The 24,041-nt window shown below is 31.7% G+C and overlaps 1 protein-coding gene across 1 annotated transcript in view; it reads right to left on the reverse strand.

Moving 5' to 3' along the window:
• The window catches only part of LOC129230103 (ubiquitin carboxyl-terminal hydrolase 4-like), a 55,722-nt gene that overhangs the window by 10,907 nt on the left and 20,774 nt on the right, over positions 1–24,041 (reverse strand). The window contains exons 13-17 of the mRNA XM_054864501.1: positions 22,984–23,078; positions 22,695–22,766; positions 17,867–17,992; positions 5,368–5,444; positions 4,805–4,993 (exon numbers count right to left, since the gene is read on the reverse strand). Of these exons, the coding sequence (XP_054720476.1) occupies positions 4,805–4,993; positions 5,368–5,444; positions 17,867–17,992; positions 22,695–22,766; positions 22,984–23,078 (559 nt within the window). The remainder of the gene's footprint in view (positions 1–4,804; positions 4,994–5,367; positions 5,445–17,866; positions 17,993–22,694; positions 22,767–22,983; positions 23,079–24,041) is intronic.

The following is a 24,041-nucleotide window of genomic DNA, read 5'->3' on the forward strand; positions in this document are numbered from 1 at the left end:
AGTTAATTTCAGGAATTACTTAATACCTCAGCGACATAAAATACAAACATAAAATATGAGGTAGCTATGGAGTTCGGGAGATAAAATCAGATTTTTTAAATTCAAATCTCAAAAAAGTCCTTTCAGCTTTAACATATCTCTCTAATTATTCATGATTACACAAAGAGCTCCAATGAAAATTCTACGTATTTTAGAAATACAGTTTAGGGGTTGGAATTAAAAAAATAATGATAACTGAATTAAAAATTTTTATAGAAACTTTGTCTCTAGTACAAATATTGTGAGCAAACCACTCTACTACTAATGATGTTAGAGCAATTTGCTATTTTTTGAACTCACACTTTTATTAAATATACAGTAGTACTTCCTTTAAGGGACATTTCTTCTGGTCCTAGTTCCTTTAAATTGAGACCTTCATATATTTGCCTCAGAATAAGGGACACTCTATTTAAGGGGCAGTTACAGAATTAAGGTACAAAGCCATGCAAAGTATTGAAATTACAGGACTTTAAGAATCTCAAATTCAACTAGTGAAATTTTGACAGTAAATTGTACTAATTATCTATACTAATATTATAAAGAGAGAGAGATTTTTGCGTGTTTATATGTTCGAGGTAATCTCCATAACCACAGCAACTATTTGAAAAATTCTTTCAAAACATGAAAGGTGCATTCTTACTGAGTGACATAGGCTATAATTTATGCATATATGTATTCATACTATTTTTTTAAACCAATAGTTTGTCTTCGCTACCAGTTTTTGTTACATACGTATTTGTTCTTATATATGTAAAAACTAACTTTGATTGCTCTGCATCCACAAGAGTCACGGCAAAATGGTTAACGGTTATCTCCAAATTGAATACTTAGGATTTGGAACACGTGTAAGAAGAAAATATTTCGATGCCAGCATGAGAACCGTCAAAACCGTTACATGTATATGAGGCAGTGGAGGATAAGGTATACAGCGTACTCTTAGCATTGAAAATTGCAATCCAATTTGAGTTACAGAATGTTAATGCCTCAAAATTTATCCAAACGAATTATAACTGAGATTCCCTTCAAGCAAATTAGTTTCTGAATTCAAGTAGTGTAGATAGACGATATTGATCCGTGCTTCCAAAGGTTCTTGCATTTATTTGGGCTATCCTTTAAGCAGGGTTCATACCCTTTAGGCACAAAAAAATTCAAGCACTTTTCAAGTACTTTTCAAGGTAAAAAATTTTGTTTTCAAGTCAATATCATAAATTTGTACTAAAAATATTGTATGCAGATTTCATTTACTACAAACACATGGAAATAAGGCAAGAATACAAAAAAGTATAGGAAAACAAAATTGCTTTTTCTACAACGAGAGACGCTTTGATGAAAGCTCTACTGCGTTGAAAGTTTTTCTGAAAATGTTTGAAAAGTTTGGTCATAAAGAGAAGCAGATACCAAGAGGTTTAATTTTGAGGTTTTTCAAAGCTTGCAGCAGTCAGAGGTTTGTATATTTTCTAGAATCAGCAAATTAAAAAAACCTTTCATAACTGCTTTTAACTTTTATGGGAAGAAACTAAAATACCCAAGTTCAATGGCATTGCCAGAGAGGAGTTTTTGAAGTCACTCCCCCCCCCCCCCCCCCCGGTTTCAACATTTATTTCCAATATCTATACAATGGTTTATTACAATATAAGGGCGTTTAGGACAAAAACACTACCCAGAAAGTTATTTCAGTTTGCACTATTAAGTTCCAAAAATATTAGGATTACAAATCATTTATAAGTATGCAAATCAATTATTCGTATGTATTTATTACCTGTTCAGCCAATAAGGCATTTCAACTGTCCTCGAGTAAATTAAAAAATTAGGAAGTAAGAAAAGTTTATGAAGTCCACAATCCAGTCTCTACACCTCAAAATATACAAAAGCAGCTAAAGCAGTGATAAATACTCTGAATGCAAACTTGAGCCTATTCAGCTTTCATTGATTAACTTGCAATAGAGAATAAATGTGCAAGTTCAGATTTATAGAGCCATATTTCGAAATTGAAAAGATTCACAAGAAGTTGACATATATTATGACAAAAGTAGTTTTATTTTGGGAAAAAATGGGTTATTGTTGAAATTAGAATTTAAATTTAGAAAGGCAATAATATTCAGGTGTAATTGTGATTTGTGAGTTCATAAAAAATTACCTGAAAGTTTTAAAGAGCAAAATGGGGGCGAGGGGGGGGGGGGAATAATTTTTAAAACTAAGACCCCTATTACTTGAATATACATATGTACAACAATAACTTTTGCTATGCATACAATTCATAAAATAGTTTATTAAGTCAAAATATTCTGCATAGAAATACCATGCCCAGTGCCTGTTGATAACTGGGCCTAGCTAGGCTGGTACTGGTCAATTTATTAGATCCAAATGAAGATGAATGACCCTCCTTAAGCTATCTACCCCTTTGCTGATTAAAGCCTCTTTCAGTAAGCTCCAAGTACCCACAACCTTAATAAAGTAGTAATTTTGAACATTTGAGAAAAAGGGGGAAAATTGGAGATATAGGGAGGTAAAAGCATAAAAACGAACACTACTGGATTTCAAGTGAATAATCATAACACAACCACCCCCTGTTATACCCTTTATTTATTTTAGCAGACATAAAAAAATGATGTACTTATAAATAAAATTATATAAATCAACTTTATATTTAAAATACAAACTTTAAGTTAATTTGTTAGGTGCTCAACTGCTGAAATTTAAATTAAAGAAAAAAATCTGTTATGACCAAAAATTAGGTAAAGATAATCATTCGAAATTGCAAAAATAAATAAGCAAATAATTAAACAAGACCAAGGTAATAAATTCTTTAACTCTTTAGTTATTAAAATAAAAAATAAAATAATCTGATGTAGCAGTGTCAAAATAACTACTAATTGCCAAAAATATAAAAATATTTACAAAATGCAAAAGGATTGAAATCTCAAACAAGGGAAGCAAATTTTCGCGAATTAAGTTTAATGTTGTCATGTTTCCCATAAAATAAACTTATATTTTATTGAAATTAAACATAAAATATGCTAATCTACGGTAGCAAATATGAAAATAACATCCGATTAGTGAATATATTTAAATATTTGCAAGATGCAAAAAAAGTTAAATTTCAAACACGAGAAGCAATTTTTCGCAAAATCTGAGTTCGTTCGACGTGGCATGTTTCCCATTAAATAAATTAATTTTTTTTATTAAAATTAAACAAAAAATATACTAATCTAAGGTAGCATATGCGAAACTAACATTTGATTAGCCAAAATATTTAAATATTTGCAGGATGCAAAAAGATTGAAATTTCAAACACAAGAGCAATTTTCCGCGTAACCCGAGTAAGTTCAATGTTGTCATGGCTTCCAAATTAATTTCTTTGTTAATTAATGAAATTAAACAAAAAATAAACTACTCTAAGGTACCATATGTCAAAATATCTTTCGGTTGTAAAAAATATCAAAATATTTACAAGATGCAAAAGGATTGAAATCCCAAACACGGAAGCAATTTTTCGCGATGTTGCAAACTGAACACATGTTCAGAAAATTGCACTGGTGAAATACTTTTTTAAAACTTCTAAGCACAATTCGTTGATTTTTGAGAGAATTTAAGCACTAAGAAACTTTTTCAAGGTTTTAAAACTTTTTCAAGGTTTTCAAGCACTTGAAAATGAAATTTTTTTTTTCAAGCACTTTTCAAGGTTTTTCAAGGGCGTACGAACCCTGTTAAGGTTTTTTATTCATACTAAAATTGAAAGGAAAAATAATAATGAATCCACTTAAGTACATGTAGTTTAAAAAATTTCTAAACTTAAAGAGATTGGATAGGAAAGCAACTGACAAAGAGGAAAAAGAAATAAAATTACTTGGAGAAATATTCTTCATGATCGTAATTGGGCATTTAAAAACGATATAATTAAAGAATATAGCTCACAAATATAATATCAGGAAGAAATTGCCAAAAAAAAAAGAGGCACCTCTCAGCAATTTATTTAAGTAAGCTATGGAATTCATAATGTACTGAAATTTAAATTGCCTGAAATCAAACAAGTCCATGTAAGAAATTACTTCAAAATAATACATAACCCTTTGTTGTTATATTCAATGTTACGAATCGAAAAATGCATTTTGGAACGTTTTAAAACAACAGTCTTTATTTGGTATTATGAATGATTGTTGCAATTTTTAAGCCAAATAGTAGTTTTCTAAAAGCAGAAGGAAGCTTCGTATCAATGAAACAAGTATGTAGTAGCAGTTCGTTCATTGTGTGTGTGTTTTTTTTTTTCCGAAAGAAAGTAAATTCTTGATGAAATCTAATGACAGATCACAGCGAAAAATTTGTTTAAAATTTGAGTAAGCAGAAAAACCAGGGGTGATAATGGACTCAAGTAAAATTTTCTGAAGACAGTGTGAAATTTTTGGAAACTACCCCCCCCCCCCCCCCATAAAAACTCTTCAAATATGCAAACAAAAATCAGTCAAGTAAACCATTTTGAAAAGTTTTTTTAAAAAATAATTCTTCAGTTTTAGAATGTGTTATCAGTCCAAAATTTTCGGGAACAGCAACCCAAGATTTTCGGATCAGAAACATCCCCCCCCCCCCAAGAAAAACGAAGATTTTAAAGGAAAAATAATTCTCACAACCTCAAAAGATGAAATGGATCTTGGTTACCAATACATGTCTTAATGTGTTGGTGATCTCGAAAACAAAAGCATTTGAAACGATCTTTTGGATTATGTTCATACAGAACAGATGTTTCAAAACATGTGGGTAAGAGACTTACGATCCAGTTTGAGTAGACTGCCTCGGTCATCCAGGTGCTCTACATCCATGCTGCCTAGCGCATTGACACTGTGAATGCTAAAGATATGTCGCTTGTCTCGACCCCCTTCTTCATTGCTCTCCATGGTACCATCTTTCTCACCCTCAGAATGCTCACTGTCATAGTCTTCGCCATTCGTCAATTCCATCTCTGGAGAAAGCAAATGAGAAATAATCACAAGGCTTTTTTTTACTGTTTAAATTATAACTTAAGATTTTGTGCAAATGCAAATTGTTTGTTTTTTAATAGAGTTATTACACTAAAATTTCTTAATTTTGAATCCCAAAACAGGGCACAATTACGAAATTTTCCTATTCATTGAAACTAATTTCTTACTCTGAGCTATAAAAACAGATTTTGAAAACAAAACACACATGTACATATATATACACTCGCAGTAAGAGTTGCCATTGATTCACTCTGGTTCCCAAGGACACAGGTTTCCTAGTAAATCTTGGTCCTTTTAAGGAAAAACCGGGTCCAGAATATTAAAATATGTCACTAACAGCAAATATGCAGCTCACCTCCATTCTGTTTTTCCACTTCCTCAGAATCGATTATTTCCCAATCTTCTTCTGTCTGGGGAAACTTTGTATACCTCCTGTAATATTTACGATATTCTTATAATATTATATGATTTCAGGCAATTATTCAAAATATTACAGAGTTTATATTCCTTCTAGGAGCAAATGTAAAGCACACTGAAGATAAAGCATGAAATTTGTAGTTTTTTTCTCGGGTTTCTGTAATTTCATTAATCTGTTGACAGCATAGGCACTCATATGCAAAATTTTAAGGGGGGAGGGGAGGCTTAGATATTTTTCCTTACGCTTTAGCAGGATATTTTCCTCATTGAAACCGATTACCGATTTCAGTACCAATTAGAAATATTAAAAGTTGACATTTTTTATAACTTATTCATTAATGGCTGGAGAAGACACTTTTTTACATTTTTGAGAAGAAAAAAGTACTGAAAGCAAGGAAATTCTAATTTCTGGGGGGGGGGGGGGGGGGCGTCTAATAATACTTTTCTAATGATTAGAGAGATTTTATGATCTGAAGTTATTTTTTACATTAAGAACTTCAATCTAATTATGCAAATGTCTAATTAAATAATATGTAATTAAATATTCTAATTTCATTAAATTTTTATCTAAAAAAAAATGTTTTAACTAAAATTAAAACTGTAAGAGAAAAACGAAAAATTTGCCGCAAAAATAGGGAACAAAAAAAGTTCCGTATTACCCCGCATTAGCAGGCATGCTACAAAATTTGGGGTTCACTAGATTTTCAATAATCCATGTTTGGTCTTTTCCGGCATGCCGGAGAAAATGAGGTCAGAAAAATACATAGAATTTAAAACGCAATGTGTTTTCTCACGAATATCAATAAACAGTTAAAATTTCATTTAAATGTTAATCAACAATGCTATTTTTATTATTATGATCAGAAAAGTCTAATTAATTATGATTAATTTTATGAAACATTTTCAGTCCTAAAATTAAAATATTTCACTATTACACAAAATCTACTTTCTTCTTGAAATATTCGTATTCTTGATTAAACAAACAAATTTTTTCAATCTACTTCGTTTTCCTTTTTGTTGCAATATAAGCCTTGAACTATCTAACATGTCGGCTGATGCAGGGATAAAAAAAGAAAGGTAAGAAAAAGCGGATCTCCACAGAGCAGCAGAAAATTGGCATTCCTGATGGACAGCACTATGACCTTACCACATATCACAACTAGAACAAAATAAAAATCATGTTCTCCAAAGAATCATTTTCCTTAATCAATCCACATATAGTGATTTAAAATAGGTAACTTATAAAAACGACAAATGCCACACAAAGCTCCCATTATTATTCAAACAAAATAAAATTTGCCTCTTCCCGCAAGAAAATATAATATAAAAAAAGGATAAAGAATCTAACTTAACTTACAAACATTATCCATGAAGAAAGAATCTCTATTACAGTGAGAATTACACACATACAAAAAAATTAAAATTTTACCCCAAAAAAAGCTAGTTTTTATTTTTATTTAATTGAAAAAAAGACGCGAATGATTTAACTTAACTCCACACCTTTTCTCCACCAAAAAAATAAAAAATAAAAAAAAAATCAGAATTTAGTTAAAAGTAACCATATATAGTTTTATTATACCATAAAGCTTATTAGCATGGTTCCAGTGATTAGTTTTTGCCGTATTTCATTTTGTGTTTCCGTCCCCTGCGCGAGTTATTCCCTTTGAAATGAGTAAAAATTTTACATTTGACCTTGAACTTTAACCTGTTGCCTTTATTTTAATTATTAAGTTACAGTCACGTAACTCAGCATGTAAGACTATCATCTTATGCACTTTAACATCAAAGCATAAAATTAACTGTCATAAATGTAATTCAAATAGATTTTGGCTAAAATGCAAAGGTCTAAAAGTCCCATTTTTGACTGCGAAAATCACTTTTGATGACCACTAAAAAATCAAGGGTTAAGGTTAGAGAAAAAATAAAAGTGGTTTTAAACTCAGGCCGAGGAGTCGGTCACCTTTCTCACCTTTAGTCACATTTTGAAAATTTGGTTACTTTTAGTCACCTTTTGCAACTTTTGTCACCTTTCTCACCTTTCTTGAAATGTGTCTCAGGAATTTTTTTTTTAAATAATTAAATCTTTGAAAAGTATCTGAAGGAGAGCTTTAAAAGTGAAATTAATTAAAAAAATAGCCTTAAATATGCCCCCCCCCCCCACCTTGTTGTTTAAGAAAAATAGCTATGCTACCCGGAAATCAGGGAATTTTTTTTTATAGCTTGCAATTGCACCCTATGAGCAGAACCAGTCTTTCTATCCCTTCTGCAGATGGACTTGCTCCTTATTTTCGGGAATGTATGCTAAAAGAAGCGTGTTTATCCTATTATACTTTGAGTTGTGATGAAACTACCAATGTCAAAGACAAAAAAGAACTGCAACGAATAATAAAATATTGGTCTGAAAGCCAATGTTGCATCACAACAAGGCATCTCAAAATTTTTTTCTTGGGCAAGGCAGTTGGTGAAATTTCGATTGAGAAGCTATGTGAAGCACTTACGGAGAGTAATTATCCATGAATAAATGGCTCATGCTTTCCTCAGATGGTTCTTATGTTAATAAAAAGGTTTTTAGGTGTTTGACACTATTATCCTTGAGACATGAGAAAAAAGCCTAATAAATATTGGAACTTGCAGTATTCATACAATGCATAATGCATATGTCAAAGCATTGCAGTATATAGGTGAAGAAGCATCTGAACTTAGTACTTATAGCTATTTTGATGGTTGGCCTTCCCGTTAGGAGGACTTCGAAGATGTGCAAGCTCAACTAAATACACCTCATCGCAAGTTCCTGAAACACACAACTACCCATTGGCTTACTCTTGGACCTGCAGCAAACAGACTACTGGAACAGTGGGATGCTCTTCAGTATTATTTTTTTAAACATGTGCCTTTAAAAAAGAATTCAGCTATGCAATGCAGGTCATATAAAGCTGTTGCAAATGTTTTTAAAAGACCTTCTATAAAAGCTGAACTGCAACTGCATTTTATCATTTCATCTGCTGATTTGTTTATGCAGTTCACGAAACGCTTTCAATGCCAAGCGCCTATGATACATAAATTGTACCAAGAAATAGAGACCATTGTTCAGACTTTTATGGCTCGGGTTATAAAAGCCTCTGCTATAAAGAAAGTTTTTTTCAAACGTAGACACGGATGAACTGTTTGCAATTGGTAACAGACTACCTTTGAAGATCTCGTTGTTAGTGGGGAAGGTGAGAGATGAACTGTCAAAACTGAAAGAAAATGAAAAGGTTATGTTTTTAAGAGCTGTTAAAAAGCATTGTGTGACTGCATGCAAGTATGTAATAGAAAGAAGTTGCATATCAAATGGGTTTCTGAAAAGTTTTAAATTTTTGGATCCAAAAGAGAGAAGTAAATCTAGAAGCTGTAAGGGTTTGATAAAGGTTGCCAAAATCATGCCTCTTAATGTTCCATTCGATAGGTTGCAAGATGAATAGAAACTTTTGCAGCTGAAAAAAGATGATGAAGCATCCGAAAACAAAACCATTGATATCTACTGGCAGCTGCTCATTTCAAAAAAGGACTCAACTTCCAATGATCTAAAGTTTCCTAATGTTTCTAAGGTGATAAAAGCTTCACTTGCATTATCACATGGTAATGCTGACATTGAAAGACTATTTTCCATTTCAAAGCATCTTTTTGGTGAAAATAAGACAGCAAGGACTGACAGATTTTTAAGCAGCATACTTATAGTTAAAGACGCTGTAAAAGAATATCCTCATTTGCTTTCTTTACCAATTGGTGCAGAAATGATTAAATGTGCACAGCAAATTACACAACATACATGGAGAAGTGTAAAAAAAAAGGATTTGAAATCAAAACAGAAGCAAAAAGAAGAGCAAAAAAGAAAGGATTGTGAAGAAAAAACTAAGAAAATGGAAAACAATTAAAACATCTATTGAAAGTGAAACTGTAGAAATCTTTACAAAAAGCACATAGGCTATTTTGGTAAAAGTCAGTAAAAAGGGTTTTTCCTTTTCTGTTTTTTGAGTTCTTAACGAATTGCTTTTGGTCACCTTTTAGTTACTTTTTTGTCACCTTTTAGTCACCTTTGTTTTCAAATTTGTCACCTTTCTCACTTTTTTCAAAGGCCATCAGCAGTCCTCGGCCTGATCATTCATATGCATCTTTTTTGGGATATGAGTTTCAAAAAAATTAAAAATGGTCAAGCGCACTCATCCGTTGAATCTGTATGGAATGACCCTTTTTATACTGAAAATTGTCAGCTTGTTTCTTTCGTTTTGTTTTTACGACTTGGTCGTTCATTAAGTACCTTTAATACTTCCAAAGTACTATTAGTTTATTTTTGGGACAGTTTTAAATCAAAAATACTGTTGGTTTATTTTACACTAGTGGTACCCGCACGGCTTTGCCCTTAGTTGAAAATTAAAAGGTCATTCGGTTCGCCTGTATATTTACAAATAATGGATGACGAATTTCTCGCCAATTGTCTATGTTCATTCGCTCTCCCTTTCCACGTCATGATAATTTCGTAATTTACTCATCCATCTTATGATAACTTTGCTTTGGAAAATGTTCTTAAAATTGAAATAGAAAAGGAACAAAATCAAATTTTCGATACATTGCTTCGAGGTGCACACCCCCATGCTGCAAACTAACTTTGTGCCAAATTTCATGAAAATCGGCCGAACGGTCTAGGCGCTATGCGCGTCACAGAGATCCAGACATCCTCCAGACAGAGAAACTTTGAGCTTTATTATTAGTAAAGAAGATTAGAAATAAAGTATACACTAAATTTGTTTCTTCTTGACGTGTGTTCAGTCCTATCTCTTCCTAATTTTTTCTACTTTGGTAAGTGATTTTTTTTCTTACTTTTCCTACTTTTTTAATTTTTGATTCCATATTTCCTACTTTTTTTCCCCAAAAAATCACTTCAGGGTCTGTGTGTGTAATCCTATCTCTTCCTATTTTTTCCTACTTTTTTAAGTGATTTTTTCCTACTTTTTTAATTTTTGATTCCTTATTTCCTACTTTTTCCCCTCAAAAAATCACTTCGGGGTCTGAGAGTGCTTGTTTTGCCATGCTGTTGCAGAAAATGGACTACCTAGTTCTGCCCCCTCTTTACATTACAGCTCAATGAGTATTATAGATATACATGCTTGTTAAAAATTAAAACAAAATTGCTACTTGTGGCATTCTGTAGTACATTTTCAAAAAGATAGTAGATGAAGAAGTTTCACAAATTAGACAACAAACATGAAAATTGATGTTGTGTAACAATGGCAATATCTACACTATTTGTGCATTCATCAAGTAATCACTTAAAGTTCCATCGAAAGAAACATGGCTCCCTAATATTGATTTGTGCTTTAAAATATAGCTGTAATTGTGTGTTTGTTTACCCTTTATAAATTACAGCCCCTCAAATATCAGAAAATTGAGAAAAATGATATTTTTAGGCCCCTGTAAACCAAAAGGGGATGGAATTAAAAATAAAATTTCTTAGCCAATTGAATATTCCATTCAAGTACTATACATGTTATACAGGGGCGGCAAATAGGGGGGTCAAGAGGAGGCGGTCGCACCCCCACATTTTTTGCGTTGAATGATAGAAAATGGGTGAATTCAATTTATGAAGGTCGGAAATCAATGTTCATTAAAAGAAATCTCGCTGGTTCTCAGCAACTATTTGATGAAACTCGACACATTCCCAGACTATAAAAAGTGTTGTTCGTTATTTGGATAATGACTTAGGAATTCTTGAAGTATTTTCTGGCCTTTTCAGAACATAGAAAACTGATAAGAACCATGGTTAATTTTATTAACTAAAGAAGACATTTTCTCATATAGGCTAAATATTTCATACTTGTGTGCCCAGTGTAACGATGGTATGTCCAATATGAGAGGCTCGTGCAAAGTGGTGTGGCTGCATGGTTTTCACAAGAAAATTTCTTGATATTTTACATTCACTTTACGCTCATTTTTTAATGTATATTTATTTAATGAGTGTCCACCGCTTTCTTCTGCTAGAAACACGTTTCAGCTGCTCAATGCATTATATGCTTTCAAAAAAACTTCTTAAAAATGCATGTGATTATTGAATTTAAAAAAAAAAAACATATCAACAAATACCTGTTATGTGTATAATTATGCAAGCTCGGAGTGACACAAAATGGTCTTCAAGAGTTAAAACCATAAAAATATTTCTCTATAACTTCAAAGCAGTGATTTGACGACTGGAAGAATTATTACAAAACGATTCTTTCAATGATGAAAAAGCTCATGCCTTTTAGCGACTTCGTTTGAATTTTTATTCAATTTCTTTTGTACTGAGGAAAACTTTTGAAAAATACTTTACTCTATAAAAACATCTTCAATCCGTTACCCTTAATTTTCGAACTGTTCAAGCCACAGTTCAATCTACAACTGAACTGTGCACCACACTACCATAGTTCAATTTACAATTGAAACAGAAAATAGATTTTACATAGATGTGTTTTTCAATCAAGCGTGGAACTTAAAAAAAAAAAAAAAAAGACAAAAATCCACATGATGATGTGAAGTCAAATATTGATTTTTTAAATTTTGTATGAAGTAATAGATTCAGTTTTGAATGAAATTAACACAAGATTTAATGATAATTATTTTTCTGTATGGTTGGCTCTGTATTATCTGGATTGGATTTTTGAAACGAAAAATAAAATGTTTCAGTTATGAGTAAAATTTTTAGCACGAGGCATGAAAAATTACAAGCAATATAGCGACAGACTATTTATCACATCCAGAGACTGCAGTTTCATCCTTGTTATGGACTCATCAGTCTTGAATAGTGAATAACAGAGCTGGAGGCAGATGACATCTCATTGAAGCTGAGAGCGCCGACGAGACTAGATTATTCACTGATGAAAAATTAAGCAACTCACAATTTTTGAAGTTGCCCTGGGTGATTTTGAAGAGCAAGATATAAAAAGTGTTTTCATACATCTCTTTGTTACTTCAATTATCTCAGCTAGTAGAGAAATATTTTTTATGTCTCAGGAGGTTAGAGAATTATTTTCGAAGCACAATGGGCAAAATATTCAAACGAAGTCATACATGCTAAAGGGCATGAGCTTTTCCACCATCTTTTATATTTAGCTGTACTGGCAAAACAGCACGACACTGGGCACTGATAGATTAGTAACACGATTCCCTGCTCTTCCGAATTCCAAAAATCATGCATTAAAACTTTTCCAAAAGGTATAAAAACTTTAGTATCGAGATCTTTTGTATAACTTATTAGAAAGTGAATCAAAATTTAATTATTTCTAAACACTAGTTTTTATTCATATTAAACCGATTTTATGACCACTTCCTGTTAGCTAATGTGTGCTTGGTACCGCACTGTGGTAGTACATATTTAAGAATCTCGACCCCCCAAATGAAATGCTGAAATGCCGCCCCTGATGTTATATATATTGCTTTGTGTATTTGGTTTCTAAAAAAGATACAGGTCTTAAATTGAACAAGTTTGAAATTAGTTTGTAGCATGAAAGTGTGCACCTCGAAGCGATTTTTGGAAAATTCGATTTTGTTCTTTTTCTATTTAAATTTTAAGAACATTTTCCGGAGCAAAATTATCATAAGATGGTCGAGTAAATTACGAAATTATCATGACGTGGAACTCTAACATGGGAAGAGCAAATGAACATAGCCAATTGGTGAGAAATTCATCATCCATTATTTGTAAATATACAGGCTCATCAAATGACCTTTTAATTTTCTACTACGGGCAAAACCGTGCGGGTACCGCTAGTTCCAAAATAAAACTGCTTCTAAATTCTTGAAGCTAATTAAAATTATCAGGGCTTCTCTGTCTGAGTCGAAGAGTCGGAGTCGCTTGAAAACGTACCGACTCTGACCTACATGGAATACACCGCCAGCTCAGTCATTTCCAGCCGAGGACTGCAGTTTCGTGCTTATTAGCACTCATCAGCCCGGCATAGGAAAGTGACTGAGCTGGAGATGGAAAACCTCTTAAGGAAGCCAAGAGTGCGAAACAAACTGGTAGCTAATACAGGATTAGCAGACCAGACGAGTGACCGAAGCAATGGTTCGGTTCAACTCGAAGATTGAACGCGAGGCAAGGTATATTCAGTAAATTACCGCCCATTAGCCAAGGCTAAAGCAGAAATATGCCGGGCTGATGAGTGCTAATAAGCACGAAACTGCAGTCCTCGGCTGGAAATGACTGAGCTGGCGGTGTATTCCATGTATTTCTGCTTTAGCCTTGGCTAATGGGCGGTAATTTACTGAATACGACTCTGACCTGTTTTTTTTTAAATTTTCAAGGACTTTCCTTACATTAAAAAAATAATAGGACCACTTGCTCCGATCACATATATAACTACATACTAATTTGCAAATAACTGCAATTGGCAAACAGCTGGCTTGATTATTTGTTGAATTTTCGGTAATACTAATCAACGTCAAACTGCTAGTTTGCTTATTTTTATAATGTTCTTTAGAACCTGTCAACGGTTTTGTTGTTGATAAATATCGAAATAGAAGTAGTTTTGAATCTAACGTTATCACTGTCAAAAAAATAAAAGTATTTATGTATTTTTATCTTTTATCTCATACGTAAAATAGCAACAGAAATGTATCCTTAAAAACTAAAAACAAATGGGGAACCACCTCGTCCCTCTCCTTTGTCTAACATTGCTTATGATAGCTTTAAAATGTTCTTTTAAGCGCTTCATGTTCTTATGCGCAGCTTCTGAATCTCCCTACCCTTAATCAGGAAACAACATGACAGTGTTACAATTAAAAAATCTAAATAAGTAGCGATCAAAAGAACATTGTGATACATGTTTTTGGACTCAAAAAATATTTTCCCCTTGTCGATATACGAGATTTTAAAGCCTATGGGAATTTTAAGAAAAGCGTGTCTCGTTGTTCCAAATTTAGCGAGTTTCATTGGGGACAGATATCTTTCTCACGCTCTGTAGATATGGATGTCCTGCCACATGAAGACGAGGAAATAGTCTGTGAGGAATTGGTGCCTTTAATCCCTCGCCAAGTGTTTAAATTTGCCACTTTTCTTAAAATTTCGGGAGACTTAAATACCTTTTATCTCGATAACGAGGGACGATAACGATAATAATTACAAATTTCGTACATGATTTTAAAAGGCTGAAATTCAAGAAAAAAAAAATGTTTTTTAAAATATACCTTACGTGCTCGTTAATTCCGTTTGTCCAAAAGTCTTATGGTCGGTCGCTAACAGTTAACAGGCATAGCATTGCTTGATGCATGTTTTTAATTTTTTTCGCAACCATACTTCTTTGTAAATTTGCTATTTTTCTTTTGTTTTTCAGAGCTTTCTTTGTCAACAAATATTTACGTTTCTTTTTACAAAAATTACAACTTAATTTTTCACTCACTACAAAACCTTGATATTTAGAGTCCCCCCCTTAAAGATGAACCATCAACAAAACATTCAGTTGGTTTCATTACAGACAACACAAATTTAAATTGACTCTGATATACCCATCCCATTGCACACGATTCTAGCTTCAATGTCAATAAAAAGTTTTCTGACACCCGATATTGATTCAAGAAGAGGATAATCTACTTTTACACCTTAGACTAAAATAGTAGCATTGTTATCTAAATTTTCTTCTACTTCAATAATGATCTTTTTATTGTCAATATTATTTTCCACATAATTTTCATTATACACAAAAACTACAATATTCGGAGATTTTTTAAATTTCATACAAACCCAATATTTGTTAAGCAAATTAATATGAACAATTTCATTTATAATAGATTCATACGTGGTTATTTCAGTTTCATCTGCAGAAAGATCAAGTTTTATTTTTTTAAAACAGGGAACATTTTTCTTAACTGCATAATTTCTGATGGACCTTTTCTTTGGTAATTTTTTTGTAAAGTATGTTGGCAGATTTGGGGAAATTGTCGGAATTGCCTGATCTTTCAAAAAAGGTCTTCCCTGAGGAATCAAAACTTCCTCACCATTTATAATATGCTTAAAATGCATTTCAATAAAATGTTTTTCGAAATGCAGAGCATAAATTGAGCAATATTTATCAAAAACTTTATCTAACCTAGGAATTAATGAGTTCTTTAGTTTTTCTTCATCTCCTGGAGCTTTAAAAAGCGAAACGTTTTCCTTGCATGTTTTGTACCCACTTTTGCACCCTGGTACGAAACAAGATGAAGCTTTACTTCTTCTAATGTTCAACTTTGATGCCTCCATTAAAAGCTTTAAACGCTGCCTCATGAAATATTCACGAAATAAAGGTTAAAAAAGAGAGAAACGGGGAACTAAACTGTAACAAAATCCCCCGTCTACCAATGTAAACACCGCAAAATTGAAAGTGCACTCTGACCGCACTGCTCTCTAGCGGTTTTCATAAAATTTGTCTTCACGAATGGCGGGGAAAAAAGTGATAGTCGGCACACTACTCTTTCTAGGCACTATACTAGTATGAAAAACAGACCACGAGATTCACTGCTGAAGAGTGGGAGGTTGTTTTTCTTCTTCGTAATATAGCTCCTTGATTTTACTAGAATGTAAAGAAGGAAAATCTTCATTTGAAGAAAAACAAAGAACTATTTTTAACCCCCGACACACAAACGAAGAGGGTTATAAGTTTGACGTGTCTCTGTGTGTGTGTGTATCTGTCTGTGGCACTCTAGCATCTAAACGAGTGAACCAATTTTGGAGAAATTAATTTTTTGTTCAAAAGGAGAGTTGATTGACAATGTTCTTAGCTAAATTGCGTCTTTGGATGACATTAATTAAAAGCCTCTAAAAAAATTTTAGCGATTTTTGCAAAATTAATTTAAAAATTATAAAATTTAGTACCAAAATAAAGAATATTTTTTCCAGGGCCTGATATAATGTGGTTGGAACTTCCATGTTATATAGAATTTGAAATATAACGCTTTTTACAGCAGATTTTAAATACGGCTAAGCCTTCATTCAAGCGTTTGGTAACCAAATTCATTGTTGGCCGACAAGGAAATTAAAATTAATGATTTAAAATTTTATCTGTTGCCAGTTTCTATTTGTTAATAAATAAAATAATTGTCATTGATTTTTGATAGTAGTTTGCTTTTAAAAGGATTTTCAATTTTTCCCTTTAGATTCTACATTTGCGACCCCATCGGTTTTTTTTTTTTAATTTTTAATTTTAGTTACTTATTGTATCTACGAGACAAACTTGTTTGACTGTATCTTATTGTCAACACTTAATTCCTGGTCTTACACAAGCAACTAAAATTAATTTACCCCCCCCCCCCCCCGACTGGGTCGCAACTGTAGAATCAAGAAGGAAAGTTGAAAATCCTTTCAAAAGCCTTATACTATTAATATCAATTACAAGTATTTTATTTGTTAACAATTAGAAACTGGCAACAGATGAAAATTTAAAATCATTGCTTTTAATTTCCTTGCCGGCCAAAAATGAATTACTACTAATTGTTAACTAATCGCTGAAAAAAAGCTGAGTTTAGCTGCATTTAAAATCTGCTTTAAAAAGCGTTATAATTCGAATCATGGAATACGTATTCCAAATACATTCTATCAGACGCAGAAAAAAGCTCTTTATTTTGGTACCAAATTAAAAAAAATTTAAATATATTTTCACTACAAAAATTGTGAAAAACCTTTCAGAGGTTTTTAATTAATATCTTCGTTAATTAGGGTCATCCGAAAACGCAACCTAGCTAAGAACACTCTTGATCAACATGATCAACTCTTCTTTCGAACAAAATTTTTTTTTCAAAATTGGTTCATCCGTTTAGGCGCTAGAGAGCCACAGACAGATACACACACACACACAGACACGTCAAACTTATAACGCCCTTCCTTTGTATGTTGGGGATTAAAAACAACTCTGAGTACAGAAGGTTTTGTTATCAATACACATATCCTTGATGTATAACTATTTTTAACCTCCGACGCACAAAGGAAGGGGGTTAAAAGGTTGAGGTGTCTGTGTATCTTGTGTATCTGTCTGTGGCACTCTAGCGCCTAAAGGTATGAACTGATTTAAAAAAAAATTGTTCGAAAGGAGACTTGATCGAGTGTTCTTAGCTAGGTTGCACCTTCAGATAACATTAATTTAGGAAGATATTAATTAAAAACCTCTAAAATTATAAACCTTTGAATTCATTGTTCGCCGACAAGGACATTAAAAGCAGTGATTTAAAACTTTTATCTGTTGCCAGTTTGTATTTGCTATCAAATAAAATACCTGTAATTGATTTTAATACTATGAGGCTTTTAAAAGGATTTTCAATTTTCCCTCTTAATTCTACATTTGCTATTCAGTCTGAGTTTTTTTTAATTTCTAATTTTAGTTATACTTGTTTACTCATTTAAGATGTTCAGTGATTATCAATTTTTAAAGCATGAGCTAGAAAAAATGCAGACTCACTTCATAAAATGCGAGAGTATGTGGTAAAGTTGATCAAAGGAGCAACTTTCGACAGGGACGGGCACAAAGAAGGGATGGCCAAAAAGAGTAGACGACGTAGCGCCATATCCCATTCCAGGTTTGGGTCTAAGGAGAGAGAGCAAAGAAATTTTAAATATATCACTTTTTAAGATATCCATAGAGTTGCAGCAAAACATCTATTTATTGCTAGACATTGTAACATATACTTATCACATAAATAAAACTAATATTACAATTAAAAAAGGAAAGTCTGAACTATAATTGGGGCAAAGCTAATTTGGCAGCATCATGAAGGCAACAGAAAGCTTGACTACATCATTACATCAGGTTAGCCTTGCTCCAACTTCAGGTGTGGTAGCAGTTCAGTTCATTATTTTGCACAAGAAAGTTGAAGAAATAGTAGAACTTTCAACCCATCAGGAAAAGACAAATTCTTGGATTGCAGTGAATGTTCATACGTCACCAACTGATTTTTTCGAAAATGAAATGCTTAAAAATGTTGATTTATACAAGAACTAGCAAAAATATCTGGCGTTGCCTGGGTCAGTAATAATTGTGAGAAACAATCGCTTCTTTCATTCGTTTTCTGTTTTAACTGAAAGAACTCAAAACACCCCACTTTGATGATTCAAAATCGAGCTTCTTTACAAATAAAAGTAAAATGGCAATATGTATGAAGAACAAAATAATATTCAGTTAGAAACAGCAATTTGCTAATTTGCTAGCACAAATATAAATAAATATTTTATAGACAAAATTAAAACCTTAGACTTTGTAAAAGTCCTGTGTTTCAAATACATTGGCCAAGACACTTATTTAATATTCGCAGAATCTCTGTATATTAAAAAAAAGTAACATAAAAAAAATTGTGTCTGTGGTGGGCCTGCATCCAGGAGACCACGTAACACCTAAAGTCTTGTAATTTTGCACAAAATTACTTCGAGCTCCTCAGCAGGGGTTTGTACCTAGTGCTTTTTTTTTAAATTTGAATTAAGGTTTTTTGTAATTAATGTTTTAAGCTAAAATGTTACATAAATTGTCTATAAAAGGGATGAAAGATTTCTCACACCATTTAACATATGTTTTTTTCTGCATAAAATAAAGATTGTTCTAATTTTCTCAAGGAATTAGAACAGCAGGTATAAGGATTACTATTTTAGCGAAAAGTCCTAAACTCAACTAAATTCAAGCTGGAGTTAAAGAGCAAAATATATTACTAGATACCACAAATTTAAAAGCGACTTTTCAAATGTAGGGGAATGTGGGGCAAAGTGAAATGGCGAAATATTTACTCTGCTTTTAGTGCCACCTATCTGATAATATTTTAACTATGTAGTAGGCTTGCCAGATTTCTGAAATGTCCAACCGGGACACCGGAATACCCCCCCCCCCCCCGCGAGTATTCAAAAGGAAACATGGGGGTGAGAGTGGACTCAAGTAAAATTTTCTGAAGACAGTGCGAAATTTTTTAGAAACTATAAGGAACTCGACCACCCCCCTCTCCGTAAAAAATTTTTGCAACATGCAAACAGAAATTATTGAAAAGAAACATTTTAAAGGTTTTCTTTTCTTTTGTATTAATTGTTCAGCTTTAAAATGTTTTGTCAGCCCAAAATATTTAGAAATTTCGGATCACAAACACCCCTTAAGGGAGGCACACCCTTGGCTGGTTCTTAGCGTATTTTAGAGGGAAGTTCATTCTCAATGCTATGAATAAATACTAATTATGAGCCTAAACCGGGGTAATAATAAATGACACAAGCAGATAAATTTAAACATTTTATTTTTTACATGTTAATATTCATTAGTTACTTTAGTAAGAAGGAATTCTTTGAATGAGGAATAAAAACTTGAACAATATTTAAATGAATTTTTCATTCGCTAGGACTTCTTTTGAAAAGTCTTTTTTGGTTTTAATGTTGTAAAAATCCTCACAAGATGATTCGATATTAATTTTATAAGTCTATGTTTCAAATGGCAAAGTAATTATCCAAAATAATCGTAGACAGTTAATATTTTTTACACTTTTTTGGTTATCGAGTCAAATTTATCTTTTTCCAGGATTTTCCCTGAAAACCGGGACGTCTGGCAAGCCTACTATGTAGTAGCAAATGAAATCTATTTCAGACAGAAAATTAATATAGCCGAAGATGAAAGTGCATAATAATATATAGTGGCTCCCAAAAGTGTTCATACACTTTTGAAATTTTTTAGTAAAACCAAAATAACGCGAAACTGAATTCGAATATGAAGTCCAATATTTTTTCACATCATTCCTGTCATTCTAAATAAAACCCTGCAGTTTTTTCAAAATATTGTTAGACTTTCTTTTGAAATGGGTCAAAAAACGAAGAGACAGAGAAATAATACGCCACAAAAGTCATTGTACACTCAAATATTTTCAAATAAATTCATGATTAAAATTATCATACTTCGTTTTTTTTAAATTATTTTTACATTGTGTGGACCCTTAAAAGTCATTTGGCTTAAATTTTTTGTTAATCTATTCCCTAATATTGTGTTTATTACTTTAAAATGGCTAGTATTCGTAAAAAACCACAAACACTATTCGAAATTTGAATTCTTTCCTCGCAGTACCGGTAAATTGGTTTGAAATGTCTCTAAATTAGTTAATTTATTCCATTTTATAGTAAAGTGCTTGATAAAATGCTTTAAATATAAGAATTGGACTGAAAACAAGTTAAGAAAATGTCAACCGGGCGAAGTTGACAATGCGTGATCGGAGATTTACAGTCAAAAAAATTATGAAAAATACACATTTGAGTGCTGTAAAAATTTCTGCAGAGTTAAATGAATATTTTTGCATTTAATTTTCGCCTTAAATTGTTCGCCAAGTTCTCTGATTAGCTGGATTAAATGGGATCTCTTCCCGCATAAACTTTCTTGACCGTGCGAAAAACAGAAAGCTTACGCTTTTCGTCGCAAAATCAATGATAAATAAGCACGAAACGTTTCAGCATTAACATCTTACTTACAGATGAAGAAAAATTCAACATTTTTGGTTAAATTGTTGTATAATTGTGAATAGAAGAAAATATTACGAACTTAATCTTAAGAACTTAGTTGGACCTGTTAATCAGGACGGTGAAGGTGTTCTTGTGTGAGGGTGCATATCAGCATCAAAACTTGGTAGTTTGGAATTTTTTGATGAAATAATGAATCATGCTGTTCATTTAAATATTTTTAAAAATCAATTTTAAACTCTTAGCCAAAAATTTGGTAATTGGGAACAACTTTATTTTTTTATCAAGATAACGATAAGAAGCACACGGTTTTCAACGTTTGCTTCTAGTGCCTCAAAAATTGTCCTAAAGTTAAAAAAATATCCTTTCAATCTCCAGATTTGAACTTAATGTAACATATTTAGAGATATCTGGAGGCTAGATTACGAAAATACGGCTTTGAAACAAAAATAGAGCTAGAAACAGTAAGATTCGAAGTGTGGTTGAATACTTACTCAGAAATTATGCAAAAAAAGAAAGAAAAAAGAATGAAATCTTTTCCCCAGATGTTTAAAAGGTGTTGTTGATACTGCATGATATTCTACTAAATAATAACTTAATAAAAAGTTTGATTATTCAATAATATATAGACATTTTTTAAAGTGTACGAAGACATTTGTGAGATAAAATTTCCTACACTTTTTGGTTCTTGATTTTTAAAAAATTAAGTTTTAATATTTAAAAAAAAATCATGTAGTTTTGTTGAAAATCGATCATAGATCTTATAATTAAATACCTATTCCGAAATATTAATTCTAACCAATGGATAGGGTCCTATTTCATTGAAAGTCGTAGGTGTACGAACACTTTTGGGAGCCACTGTAGGTAATTTTTAAAAATTGATACTCAGATTGTAATATTTTGTTGCAAGTCGAAAATTATTTTTGTTATTATAAAATGATAAAGTTTTTGTTATTAACATTTTAAATATTAATTGAGGGGTTATTGATTATTTGCAGGAGTGAAAGTTACAAAAATTCTAAAGTCAGAAAGTTGAAGGGGCGCGTCCCTCATTTAGATTTTAAGTAAATAGTATTAAATATAAAATACAAATTAACACACTGAAGAATGATGATGATTGCTTGAGAAATCAACTTCTAGCAGATTATCTCACTTCATTCAAAAGTAATTTATTTGTACCATTTGCCAATAGAGTAGTGTTCTCTTGAATATGATTTCATAATACAAATTAAGAAAAACTTTGTGCAGAATTTTCCCAGATTACATTCATTCAGTGATTACTTGCTACTTTTTAACTTTTATTTTGTTCTGTCTCTCACACAATTGAATAGTTGTAAAAAATATTTAAAAAATTAATAATAATAACAACAGATGTTTCCAAACGTATAGAGCCTCTAAACAAATTATTGGTTGCTGAGATTAATAGTAAAAGTGGAGGAAAAAGTTACTGAAGTAAAACTTAATTTTTCTTCACTCAAACGTTCTTCTCAAAATAAATAAAGTACATTGAACAAAATAATGCTGTTATAACACACATTTTAAGCTGAAACATACCTGACATTTTTTAAAGGAAACAAACTGTAGTTTAACATTGCATTAGATGAAAATCTGCCGTTTTTTGCACTAAAAACATATTTGAAAAATTAACTTTTCAAAACAAATAAATAGAATAAACTCTGAACTACATTTTCAAAGGTTACTCAGATTTTTTAAATTTTTACTAAAAATATAATTATAAAAACCAATTTTGCACTTTATTTGATTAAGACGCTTCTCTTAATGCAAAAGATCTTTAGAAATGCAAAAAAAAAAGAGTCACTTACTTTCTTTCTTTCAAGTATACAGGAATCATGTAGAAAGCATTGTCAGGATCTTTAGAAACAGGCATTTCATATCTGGAATGAGAATAAATAAATTCTTTTCAACCAACACGATGAATATATATTATGTTTGAAAGCTTTCAGCTCCTTCAAAAGTTTATCAATTGTAAAAAAACACAGAAAAAAAGTTTGCAGTATTAATTACTTAACCTGTTATCCGAACTTATATGTTCAAAATAGGCTTAATACATGCTAATTTTAAAATTATTAATGTAACGCAAGATCAACTTACACAAAAATTTCGTCTCTTTCCAGGATATTAGTTAAACTTTCTTCTTTTTTGAATATTTTATGCAATTTGTGATTATATACATCAGCAACTATTAACTGAAAAAGAAAATAGATACCAAAAATATGAGCAAATTATGAATAACATAATTCCAGATGTTGAGTATGATGAATAAAGGAAAAAAAAATAAGCAGTTCCTTAATTATCATTATTAATTGCTCAATGCAAAATGAGAAAAGTACGCAAACAGCAGACAAATGAACCGTAATTCAGTTACTTAGTTCTGACACATTGCATTACCTATTTGCTGCCCTAAAAAGAAAATCATTTATCTTTTCAAAAATACCTTTGTCAAAATGAAGTATGTATTCAATCTGAAAATACACTCAATAACCACTTATTTCTAAAAATTAGGGGTGGAAAATCAAATGTCAATTTTTGGAGCAGTTTTGGTAAATTGCATTTTGGAGCACATTTTGGTTTAGGAACAGTTCCGAATGAAGTTTTTAACGGTTACCATGCCCTGTTAAGAGTTAAGACATTATTTCTGACTAAGAACATAAATTAACAATGTCTATATTATGTATACATAGCACAGACACAGATATTCAGTATAGAAATTTGTCAATCTAAGAAATTATAATTGGGTTTGAAAAGTTTTCAAGCAATATACGGAAAATGTAAATTACACTTATGCAAGTGTTTCTGAATCTTTTAAAATGTAAAAGTTTTAAAATATATTTTGACGTTGTTGAAATAATGTAATACAGTGTAACTTCGATTTAACGATTTCCTCAATTTAATGATACAATTCACTGGTCCAAATTTGACTGCATTAAATGTGTATGCTTCTCGATTTAACGATATTTTTTTCCAGCCCCTTGACAATTGTTGAATTAAGGTTACACTTTGGTTTAAGGACATAGGTTTGCTAATGGTGTGTTTGCATACACAGTATTAAGCATGGTGAAAACGAAAATTCAGATTAAATGTTAGAGAAAATTACTTTAATCTTCAAAGTATATATAGATTTTGAAAACCAAAAATATTACGAGGTAATT

This window comes from Uloborus diversus, chromosome 9, assembly GCF_026930045.1.
Source record: "Uloborus diversus isolate 005 chromosome 9, Udiv.v.3.1, whole genome shotgun sequence".
NCBI classification, from domain to species: domain Eukaryota; kingdom Metazoa; phylum Arthropoda; class Arachnida; order Araneae; family Uloboridae; genus Uloborus; species Uloborus diversus.